Below are 11,534 nucleotides of genomic sequence, written 5' to 3'. Positions count from 1 at the left end.
CTTGCCCATCTAGCTCTTACTGACAAAATTGAAGGCAAGCGAGGCAGGGGTAGACCCAGAGCAGCTTAATTTGACAGCCTAAACAAAATTAATTGCGAGGAAAGATCAGGATAATGTAGTTTTTATTTTGAGAGAATCCGAGCAAAGAAATGAAGGGAGAATCATGGTCGCTGGCACTTGATTATGATGATGATGATGATGATGATGATGATGATGATGATGTCATTCTTTGTTCTCTTCAGCCCCCCCCCCCCCAACCACACACTCCCAAACACACACACATAAACACACACATAAACACAAACACACACACACACACACACACACACACACACACACACACACACACACACACACACACACACACACACACACACACAATGTTGAGCAATTCTGGTAGATATTAAAAAATAAATTACTTTTTTTCATCTTTCTGAAAATACGTGTTTCTGCACATACGCGGTTAGCGACAGGCATTGTCGACATGATGTTTCTGCTCTTCTTCAGTCCATGCCACTTTGACGGGTCCTTTTCTCTGTCTGTCCTACTCCTCCCCCCCCCCCCCCCACTAAAAAAAGGCTTTCTATTCTCTTTTCGTAAAAATTAAAACCTAAACAGTTCACGCTAATCGCAAATAAAGGACAAAAGTAATTGAATCATGCCTCTAGGTACACAAGCATTGGGGTGAATATCTCTGTTCTCTATAGCGGTTGTCATTTCCCAACCGTCCAGAAAGATGACCTTGTCCCGTATATCCCAGAACACCTCTCGGATGATCGGGAGATAAAACAATGCCTGGACATCCCCGCCCATAGAATGGTTGTCCGTCCACTCCAAGGATATAATGTGAGGCCCGCGGAACACGAAAATGGCCTGTGGATTCCGCGATAAAAGTCTGCGCACCGCTTTCTTCAGGGCTAACAATCGGTTGTGAGCCACGCTAAGATGCGCGCCCACGATGTGCAGGTAATAGTGGACGATGACGACATAACGACCCGAGGAAGGAATGGCGTCCATCTGGAATGGCACCCCTCCATATCTGGCCACCGGCGAAAACGAGGACTTGAGGTATATGTGATATTCATGAGGGTTGAAGATTAACCGGAAATTTAAGTCCTTTCTGTGGCAGACGGTCTTGACAGTCCAGATAGGCACAGCCCCAGAACACGTCACTCCCGTCAACGCTTTGAAGACACCCAGCAGTTGAAGCCCGTTGGAATCTCCGAAAATCCTCACTGTTGTATTCCTCAAACATTTCTGAGCCTCTGCTTTGGTGAACGTTTTAGCTTTACACAACAGTGAGTGCCAGTTGCGGCCAGCGTCGAAGAAACCTGATGGTGCTGTCATAGACCACGTGACCTCCGGACGGGTCTTCCTGCAAGGCTGGCTGACACCTAGTGAGCCTGCAAAGGGAAATTAAAACTTGGAGAATCATCCTCGCCAGCTGATTAGTTAGGCTAATCAGATTTTTTTTAAACTGTAGTGCCTTAATCTGCGGTGTCGGTTGCATTTACTCGTGAAATATTTGGAGTACATTCATTTTTTAGTGCGGAACAAAAGCAAGAAAATAATTATACAATGATGTCGAGCAAAAGAAAACAAAGATACATAGCATAAGTACAGTTTACCAAAAAATAGATAGAGTTTTTTTCCTCTCTCCTGAAAAAAAAAATTCCTGAGCTTTGACTTAGAACGCTTTAACAGCTTGCCGAAGTCACCTTTATTTCATGTTCTGGTAAGCTAATGGATTTCACATCTTTTCCTGTTCTAAAACAATGTTCTTAAGTCTGCTTTCGTCTCCACCTTCTGCCCCGACCCGCTCACCCCTTTTGCCCCCTTCTCTGGGCTCCTGGCTCTTTCTGCAGCCATGTCTACTGCTACTCCTTGGCTCCTTTTTACTGTTGTCTTCCAGCCACACTCCTGATCTTATCGTAGGAAAGATAAACACCTAGCCTTTTTGGACAAGGGCGGAAAATTTCGGAGGTCCCGTGTGCAGGTTGCGCACGTTAAAAGATCCCTTGGTGATCCAAAAATTGATAAGAGTGGGCTTCGGCCGCCACACGGAAAAAATTCAAAATTTCCTACAAGCAGAAAATGTTTAATGTGTCCCGCGCGCTCATATGGCCGTATGCCAAGTTATGTAGTCGCGAGCGCCGTAAAACACTTACCAAAAAAGAATGATAAATAAAAAGACATCGACCGTATTGAGAACTTACCGGTTTTCTGTGTTCTGACATACAAGTCTTGTCGTATCAGGGACTCATTGGGTTGCCTGAAATAGCAAAACGCATCTTTACTTCACCGAGGACACATACTCTGTCTAATCGACAACACTTAGCTGCCCTAGAACGACAAAATTGTATCTGCTCAGTGCCTAATTTTGAGGAATTTGACGTCCAAAATGTTGAGTTGCACAAAATGTCAAACTTTTTCGAATGGGATTCTTTGAATATCTTGATAATGACTCATCCGAACAATTTTACGATTTTGATAGACCAGATAAAGCATTGGGTTTCTGACATCGCGGTTTCAGTAATTCAAACTGGCCAACGGTGACAGATGTGGCTTTGTAATTCTAATGTAGCGACTTGAAGAGGCCATGTTTTAGATCACTTTGAATTTAAAGAAAAGAAGCAGAATTTCCATATTCACACACATTGTTTAATTACGTTGTGTTTACCTGACTGTAAACAGGTTCAGGTCCTCGTCAGTTTTTGGCCATATGAAGTTATTGTTATCACATTTAAGCTTCTTCGCCTGTCTTTCCTTTAAAGACCAAATTACCCATCTATCTTGAATAAAACTCGAGATACTTGCTGTTGAAGGAGGAAGGGGTCACTTGGTGTGAATGGCAAAGTTAACGAGAAAAGGACAGCCAAAATTTGGTGACTTCCAAGCTTGCGAGTACTTAGAAATTGGAAAATTAAAATTTCTCAGACTTTCGATCAGCTATAATTGTTTTGTAAAATAAACATATAAATGTGTTTTAAATGTATGTAAAAGGTGTTGAGCACAAAAAATGGATAAAAATTGTCCAACAAGCAGAAAATTCCGGTATCTTTGATATAATTATTTTAGCGAGCGCCTGATTTCACCACAATGCCACACAAATTAAAATTTATAAGTAGACAGACATCCCCCGGGGCAATGCTACTGACTGGAGTGTCTTTAGACCATTCCCAAAGGGGGGAACATTAACCATGCACAGTAGAATTGTAATTGTAAATGGGTGATTCATCAATGCCATGCTCATAACTGTGCCTGAACTGCAACGGGGAACAGCTGCTTTTTCTTTCCTAATCTTTGCTATCGTCATTTTTCCTCTACTACTTTAGAATGTTTGTTACACTTTTGAGACCCGCTATTTCCGGGGTGCCTTGATAGTCGAAGCACACTTTGTGCTGTTAAAGTTAGAGAGGTGAGCAGAGTAAGCCTGATTCCCTGTAAGGACTTCTCTGTTAACATCCACCCCTGGCGCTCATAATATGCAGCTGAGAGTGCCGTAAAACCTCTTCTGAAACTAAACTGAAAGGCTAGACGGACGGCTTTCTCTCACCTGACTACCTGAGCCAAGAGTGTAGCTTCTGCCGCTGTGGCATTAGTGTTCGCCCACACCGACGTCATAGTTGCAATGCCAGAGAGATCGGAACAAGACAACCTGAAATTGGAAGCAAGGAATTCGTTTTACACCCCAATTATTTTGAAGGTGGACCACTTTAACCCCTCCCCCCCCTTCATACCCACCCGATCCCGTTTAACCCTACAACCCTTTTTACCCCCCCCCCTCCCTCAAGTTGAACAAAAAAAATTAATGAATAAGTAAATTATAATCACCAGAATTGTTTCTTGATACTTAAGACATTGCTGTGACCACATCGGCTACCCAGGAACTACGTACCAAGCCAAGATAATGTCGAATAAAATGAAGTTGTGGAAGGAGGAGGGGGGGGGGGGTTCTAAGGTTTACTTTTATCAATATTATACCTGGAGTCACGTGGTCTTCCGCAGAAAAAAGAAGCGTTGTTCCAGCCCGTGAAGTCACAGAGGCAGGGCCAGCCGATGTTGGGTGTGGAGAAACACAGAGTTGCCTAGGTCATAGGGAAAGACATAGCTTTGAAACCTATTTATTATTAACAAGAAAAGCTTAAAATATTCATTAGAAAATCAAGTACCGTATAGCAAAAAAATGTAATTTTTATAGTTCAGTAATCTTATTGATTTATTTCAATGTTGTAATAACATCAGACGTACTTGTTCTTATTCTCATTGTCAGCGATTGTCTAAATCTAGTTTTAGTAGAGTTTTTACGACGCTCGCAACTGTATAAGGTCACATGAGCGCCAAGCGATTGTCTGACGCTAATTCGAATAAGAAAATTGATACAATGTTTGGAGAATCATTAATCTATCATTTAGTGCATACCCTGTTTGTGTCTTTGGGTCTATTTTTCATGTAAAAGACGGTTTTTCTTCTACTGTCGTCTGTGCTGTAGCGGTTGGACACACAAGGCGTGAATTTGATTCCCGATTGGGGAGCATTAAATTCTATCGAGAATCTCCGTCTGTATACTGGGATAATGTATCCCTCTTGGTCCGGGTTGATCTTGACAGGCAGGGTATACGTGTTCTTCCTCCTACATGGTCTAGAGTGTGTCGATATGGGCGTAAAACACCTACAGATACTATCCAAACACGTTTTCTCTCTTCTCTATGGGGCCTGTTTTTGTTTAGGCTTTTTTTGTTGTTGCTTTGGCATGTGTTTCATGGCGCTAGCAAATGCAAAAGTCATAATACGAGCGCGCGGTACACTTTGAAGATAATATTCAATTTGGTAGAAATTTTTAACTTTGTTTTGGTGGCGGCGGAAGCCTTATCTTATCGATTCTAAGACTACCGAGGGATCTTTGACGTGCGCAACTTGCACAAGAGTCAATGGTGTCTAAGACAGGGGAGCTTTCGCTGTCGTAGGCGAAAGACCAGAGTCTGATTTCCATGTGCAGAGTATTTCTAGCAAGTGTCTCGGTCTTTCAGTTGGGACTCTCAGCGCGGATTGGCATGGACATCGGCCCTTTAGGAGATGGACGTTAAACTCAGAGGTCTAGTCTCATAAATAACTTAATAGTGATGATAGAGGTGTTAAACCCATTCCATTTTGTCCCGACAGGCAGAGTCGAAGCCCACCGTCTAATTGGTGGCTTTTAAGGACAAGCGGGCTAACACGGATTTCGGGGGTTTCCAGAAATCTTGACCGACACCAATGTGTGGACATTACCCTACCTATAGGAAAAGTTTGGTTTCTTTGTTGTGTATGTTTTTTAATAGAGAAAGCTCTCCTTGCCTTTCAAAGAAACTGAACAAGGGGCAAAAACATTATGTTAGATTTTCTCAAAACAGCATTTTTCGGGACAGCCGTCTTGTGCTTAAAAGAGACCAATTATGATCTAGGTTTCGTCAATGAGGACGTGAAAGAGCAACAAGTACTATATTACAGACGGTTCTTTATAGATATATTATCTTCTCGATGTTGTTTAGAACAAATAGGAGCTCACCAAACACACCCACACTGACCTTGAATCAATAAACCTGCTCAAGACTTATTTGTAGCGTGTTAGTAAGTGCTGATATGTTATGTTTTCCCTAGTGCCCTTACGTGTATAGTATAATTAATGTATGGTTGAGAATGTTCTTCTTTGTGTGGTTGAAGTGGTCTTCTTGTTAATAAGAAAAGTTTAATTTTGTATGAATGAAGTACATGTATTGTGCTCAGTGATCACGTTATCGATGTATAACTCTCAGAGCTTATATTCGTATAGAATATATCGCTATATAAATGCAGTATATTATTATTATTATTATTATTATTATTATTATTATTATTATTATTATTATTATCATTATTATTATTATTATTATCATTATCATTTTTTGGAAAACCAAACAGATGCTCACCTCTGATATTTTCCCCTTCTTGAAAGAGCCGGATGTCAACCTGTAGATACCTAGACGTCTCTCCAACACAACACGTCGTTGGTACTCGCGGGGATAGGCCACGCCCACATTCAGCTGTCAAACACAAGTGGGCGTTGTCGCTTAACAAAGTGGGTGAGTGAGTGAGTGAGTGAGGGAGTGAGTGAGTGCGTGAGTGAGTGAGTGATAGAGTGGTGGGAGAGTGAGTGACTTGGTCAGAAAATGAGTGAGTGAGTGAGTTAGTGAGTGAGTGAATGAGTGAGTTAGTGAGTGAGTGAGTGGGAGAGTGAGTGAGTGGGTGAGTGAGTGAGTGAGTGAGTGAGTGGGTGAGTCAGTGAGTGAGTCAGTCAGTCAGTGAGTGAGTCAGTGAGTGAGTGAGTGAGTGAGTGAGTGAGTGAGTGAGTCAGTCAGTCAGTCAGTCAGTTAGTAGGCGCTGATTGAGTGAGTAACTTACTCAGAAAATGAGTGAGTGCGTGAATGAGTGTGTGAGTGAATGATTAATTGAGTGAGAGAGTGACACAATTGTGGGTGGGAGAGAGAGAGGGGGGTGAGGGAGATAGGTGGACGGAAGGAGAGAGAGGATGGAGGATGAGAAAGGGGGGAGGGGAGAAGCGAGAGAGAGGGGGCGAGAGAGGGAACAGCCTACCTTACTGGTAGTGCCAGGCCACAGACACCTGTAGGAGATGACGTAACTTCCGTTATGTAGGTCAGTGACGTCAGCAGCAGCCACCGCCCCCAGCTTGCGTTTCTGCGAATGGCTGTCCACCTGCTCCACCATCCAGCCTCTGACGTCGTCGTGGCCCTGGGTCCTCGCCTTCCCGTACCCGTCCACCAGGTCGGCCCTCACCCTTATGACGTCACCGACCTGGCAGCTGACCACACCCTCTTTCTCCAGCTTCCCGTCCAGGGGTGTGAGTCGGGAAAGATTTAAAGATGGCGCCTCTCGAATGTCCTTCATCTGTGGATGACTTAGCAATGTCTGCTCAAACTGGTAGACATACTGATGGTCCGCGAACAGAGGGACGAAGGGCTTCTCTCGAGCTACGTAGGCGTTCAGGGCTCGTAGGGGGGCCACTCCAGGCCAACTGCACGTGCCGTTCTTAAGTCCAGACGGACAGAAAGAGCTTCGGAATGTTTTGCTGGCTGATGGACATGAGTCCCGTGATTTCTCCTCAAACGCCTTGAGAATGTCGAAGAACGAGATTTGTTCTGTGGGACCCCCGACTAGTGGTGGAGGGGAACAGAGGTGATAAATGGTTTGTTCGTGAGTAGTATATCTAGATCTACATAGATAAAAATAAATTACGATTTTATTGATTCCTGTTTTGAAATTTGTGTTACAATGGCAAACATACATACGTAAGTACATAATAAGAATTACATACAAACATAAATACATACATCTTTAATATATGCATACTACATAAATACGCAAGATTACACCAATACAGAACTATTTCACAAACATGCCTGTGCTGGTCGCCATTGTGTAATGCTCTGTTTTTGTCGGTTTGTTTTGTTTTTGTTTGATTTAGGGGGGGGGTGTTTGTTTAGGGGGGTTGGGGGGAGGTATTTTGTTTTTTTGGCTGGGTTTCTTTTTGGCTAGGGTTTTCCGGTCTTGCTCAAGGACACACCCTAGTGCCCCATGCAATCTTCATATCACCAACACTTGCTTGACATTAGTTTTGAGTCTGAACTCACTTCTCGCTTAGCAATTAGAGCCCCAACCCATGTTTGGGTAGGTTTGATAATGATATAAATAGCTATAGCTTGACATTCACTTTCGTCTGTTTATGTTTTTAAAAAATCCAAGCCCTTATATTAATTTACTAATCGACGCAACAAAAATATCTAAACATCTTTTAAAAAATTAAAAATCTTGATCCAATAATTTTAAAGTTTCTCTGTTTGGGCCCGATATTAAAGACTGCTTTTTGGGTGCTTGCACAGGATCACTAAAATAAATGATTTACAATAACCTAGCCTACAAATTGTTCATTTTGAAATATCCACACCACCCTGCCTCTTTATTTAAGAAAAAGCTTGTTGATTTCATCCAAAGGCCTTCTTGACGTCTCCACGAGAGTCTCGTAAAATATTGACCCCAGTCAAAGGATCATCCTTTTTAGAGAAACGTTACAGTGTGATGTTGATCAAAATAGCTCAATTGTTTAATGGTTTAAAGAAAGCTATAAATCCCCTATTGTATTTTGACCCACTTTAGGCTGACATCAAAGAAAACCTGTCAGAACCTCAGTTAGCAGTGACCTTTATGAATGGGCTTTTAGATTCTGTTGATTGATCATCCAACTTTTAGACCCGTATGCAAAGATTTAAGAAGATGAAACTGAGCGATTTGATTTTACCTCATTTAGACTACGGTCAGACGACATTGAACAAGCTACTGCTGCCTGCGTGCACTCACAAGAAACTAACGTGAATCATGCTGACACGATGTCGAGTTACTTCTAGCAACCCACCAAAGGTCGCTTTTAAGGACACGCGGGCTAACGCAGACTTCGGGGGTTTCAAGAAATCTTGACCAGCACCAAAGTGGACATTGCCCCACCAATAGGAGAAGTTTGGTTTCTTTGGTGTGTATATTATTTGTTTGGTTATAGAGAAAACTCTCCTTGTCTTTTAAAGAAACTGAACAAGGGGCAAAAACTTTACCTTCGATTTTCTCAAAACAACATTTTTCGGGATAGCCCCCTTGTGCTTAAAAGCGACCAAATGGAGATGTCAGCTGAAAATAGACACATCTGATTTATAGACTTTAAACTGAGGCCATTTTCTTCAAGATAAACGTATCCTTAATCATTTTATATTTGTTAAATTGTACTAATCCCACCTTTGAATAATTTCATACATCTAACTGTGTCCAAAGGGTTGAAATTCTAGAATTCGCTCAATTTATTTTGTCCGTGTGTGTGGTTGAGTGCGTGTGTTCGTGTATGTGTGTGTGTGTGTGTGTGTGTGTGTGTGTGTGTGTGTGTGTGTGTGTGTGTGTGTGCGTGTGTGTGTGTGTGTGTGTGTGTGTGTGTGTATGCGTGCGCGCGCGTGTGTGTGTGTGTGTGTGTGTGTGTGTGTATTTTTGAGTGTGTTTCCATATCGCAGCAAAATGCTCTTTGTGTATATCAATAATTCTTTATTTCATTTCATTCCAACTCACCTCACCTCATCTCATCTCCTCTCCTCTAATCTTATCCCATCTTATCTTATCTTATCTTATCTCATACCGTTCACAGCTGCTCTCGCTGGGGGCGGTGGCTGTAGCAAGGCCGGGCTAAGCATCTCGTGCACAATTTCAAAAGGGACCCTGAGAAAACACAGAGAAGTAGGTGGTTTTGGTGAGGTTTTACGGCGCTCACAGCTGCATAAATGTCATATAAGCGCGTGGGACACTGTAAACATTTTCAGTTTCATTGGGAATTTTGAATCTTGCCAGAGTGGCAGCAGAAGTCTACTCTTATCGATTTTGAACCCCCCAAAGAATCTGTAATAATATGCTCAACTTGCTCACGGGACCTTCGAGATTTTTCGCCGCCCCTGTCCCAGAAGGCTAGGTGTTAGATCTTCCCTACCATAAGACCAGATATGCACTGGCAAAATCAGTGGAAAGACCCTCGGTGACATATTGGAGAGAGCAACGGAACATCAGTGGACAATGAACAATACCATAAGACTAGGAGTGTGGCTAAAAGAAAACAGTAAGAAGGAACCAAAGAGTAGCAGTAGAAAGGCTGCTGAAAGAGTCAGGAGACCAGAGGGGGAAAAGATAGATGGGGAGGGGGCAGAAAGTAAAAACGAAAGCAGACGACAGAACATTTTTAGAGAGCAGCAGGAAATGAGGTGAAAGGAGACAATTTTAGAGAAGAAAATTGTCCTTCCTTATCCGGATTCGAACCCGTGACCTATTGAGTGAGAGGCAAACACCGTAACCTCGACCACGAGAGGCCCCCTGCCGGTGGTTCAAAGGCGACATCTGTTTTAAGCCGTGCACATTAGTTGGATCGGATCGAATCGGTTCTGTTCGGTACCGTTGGGTCGGTTTGGTCGCCAGGGGCAACCAGATTTTCCTTCGTGGGAGGGGGAAAAGGTGCCATCGCGGCACAAACTGACAGAACCGAAGATGACCTTCAAAAACAAACGAGTTTGTTTTCAAGGCGGAGCGTCGGGTTATCGGTTTGGGTAGGGGTCTATTCATTGTGTGCACCAGAAACCGAAACGAACAGAGCCGAACCGACCCTCCAATCGTGTGCACCGCCATTTAATCTTAATTCCGTTCTTTCTCCTCTGTTATCATTTCTGTCAGTCTACCTGACCTTTCCAAAGCACTAAAAAAGAAAAAACAACAACATAATGATTACACGAGAAACCAAACACACAGTTTTATTACACCATTGTAAAATTACTCTCTAATAATGCCATGATACTGCCAAATGGATGGTGCTTTTTTTTTTTTTTTTATGATACATATTATGGATTTACAAATCAATTTTAAAGGCACATAGTGTTACATACTCGTGCACACACATATTCACGCACGCACGCACCATACACACATACACACATACATACACACATACATACATATGCTATATAAGTGATGTTATTAAAGTTTAGGTGACACAAACAGATAGATATTTTTTAATGCTCCATATTTTCTTCAGTTGGAGATAACGATTTTTACAAAGATTGGATACATGGGATTTCATTGACATATTATCTTGATCTAGCACCACACCTACATTTTTTATTTTAGTTTGGGCTTATATTTCGTGGCCATTGATGTTTATTCTGATATTGTCGATTTCATTGCATGCTCGGCTAGAGCATAGGGCATTGCATAAGTGGATATGCGCTATATAAATGCAATCCATTATTATTTAGATAGCTGGCTTTCCCGTTCGATGAACGGCCTCAAAAGAATCGATTGTCAAGTCATTGTGGGATCAGTGCACACACTCGTTGTTAACGAAAACCGCACGTGTTTACAATGGCGTCTGACTCTTAGAACACAGACTTTGCCAAGATTAGATCTAAACGAAACTAATGGAAAACAGAAAATTAAATAACAGTGACTTCAGACTCCTCAGTAAAACTATGCACACTTTGAATGATTCTGAACCACGATTAATTGTGTCAAATTCGAAAGTTAAGTTGTTCGGAAGCTTTAGGCTGCGAAAGTGATGGACTTTTACAATATAATATTAGATAAATTTATAACGAAGTCATATGTTCTTTTTTAAAGTGCCACAGCACGTACATGCAAACGCTGTTGAATTGAAACAATGCCCGATAAAACTGTCCCCGTGGATTTATGCACCCCGCATAATTTAGCAAAATGTGCTCATTTTTTGCACAATTTCTAATTATTTTCCTTTATCATTCTTTGTTAAAATTAACATAATCGCATAATTTCACATTTTTTAGCTCAGTTTGCATAATTTCGGAATTTTGCTGGCATAAAACGACCGGGACTGATAAAGGTGTAGTGGACACGTCATGACCTGATCGCCATCAGACCAAAAAGGGGTGTGTGTGTGTGGGGGGGGGGGGGGGGGT

General features: G+C 42.2%; 1 protein-coding gene across 1 annotated transcript in view; it reads right to left on the bottom strand.

The window, feature by feature from the left end:
• Positions 1-553: 553 nt before the first annotated feature.
• LOC101853168 (NXPE family member 2) overlaps positions 554-11,534 on the bottom strand; it is a 13,520-nt gene continuing 2,539 nt past the window's right edge. The window contains exons 2-8 of the mRNA XM_005100026.3: positions 9,206-9,285; positions 6,613-7,190; positions 5,949-6,062; positions 3,985-4,088; positions 3,557-3,658; positions 2,217-2,272; positions 554-1,403 (exon numbers count right to left, since the gene is read on the bottom strand). Of these exons, the coding sequence (XP_005100083.1) occupies positions 625-1,403; positions 2,217-2,272; positions 3,557-3,658; positions 3,985-4,088; positions 5,949-6,062; positions 6,613-7,190; positions 9,206-9,285 (1,813 nt within the window). The 3' untranslated portion in view covers positions 554-624. The remainder of the gene's footprint in view (positions 1,404-2,216; positions 2,273-3,556; positions 3,659-3,984; positions 4,089-5,948; positions 6,063-6,612; positions 7,191-9,205; positions 9,286-11,534) is intronic.

Source organism: Aplysia californica, unplaced genomic scaffold, assembly GCF_000002075.1.
Source record: "Aplysia californica isolate F4 #8 unplaced genomic scaffold, AplCal3.0 scaffold00233, whole genome shotgun sequence".
In the NCBI taxonomy this organism is placed as follows: Eukaryota; Metazoa; Mollusca; class Gastropoda; order Aplysiida; family Aplysiidae; genus Aplysia; species Aplysia californica.
This window is presented reverse-complemented; position numbering and strand designations above follow the sequence as displayed.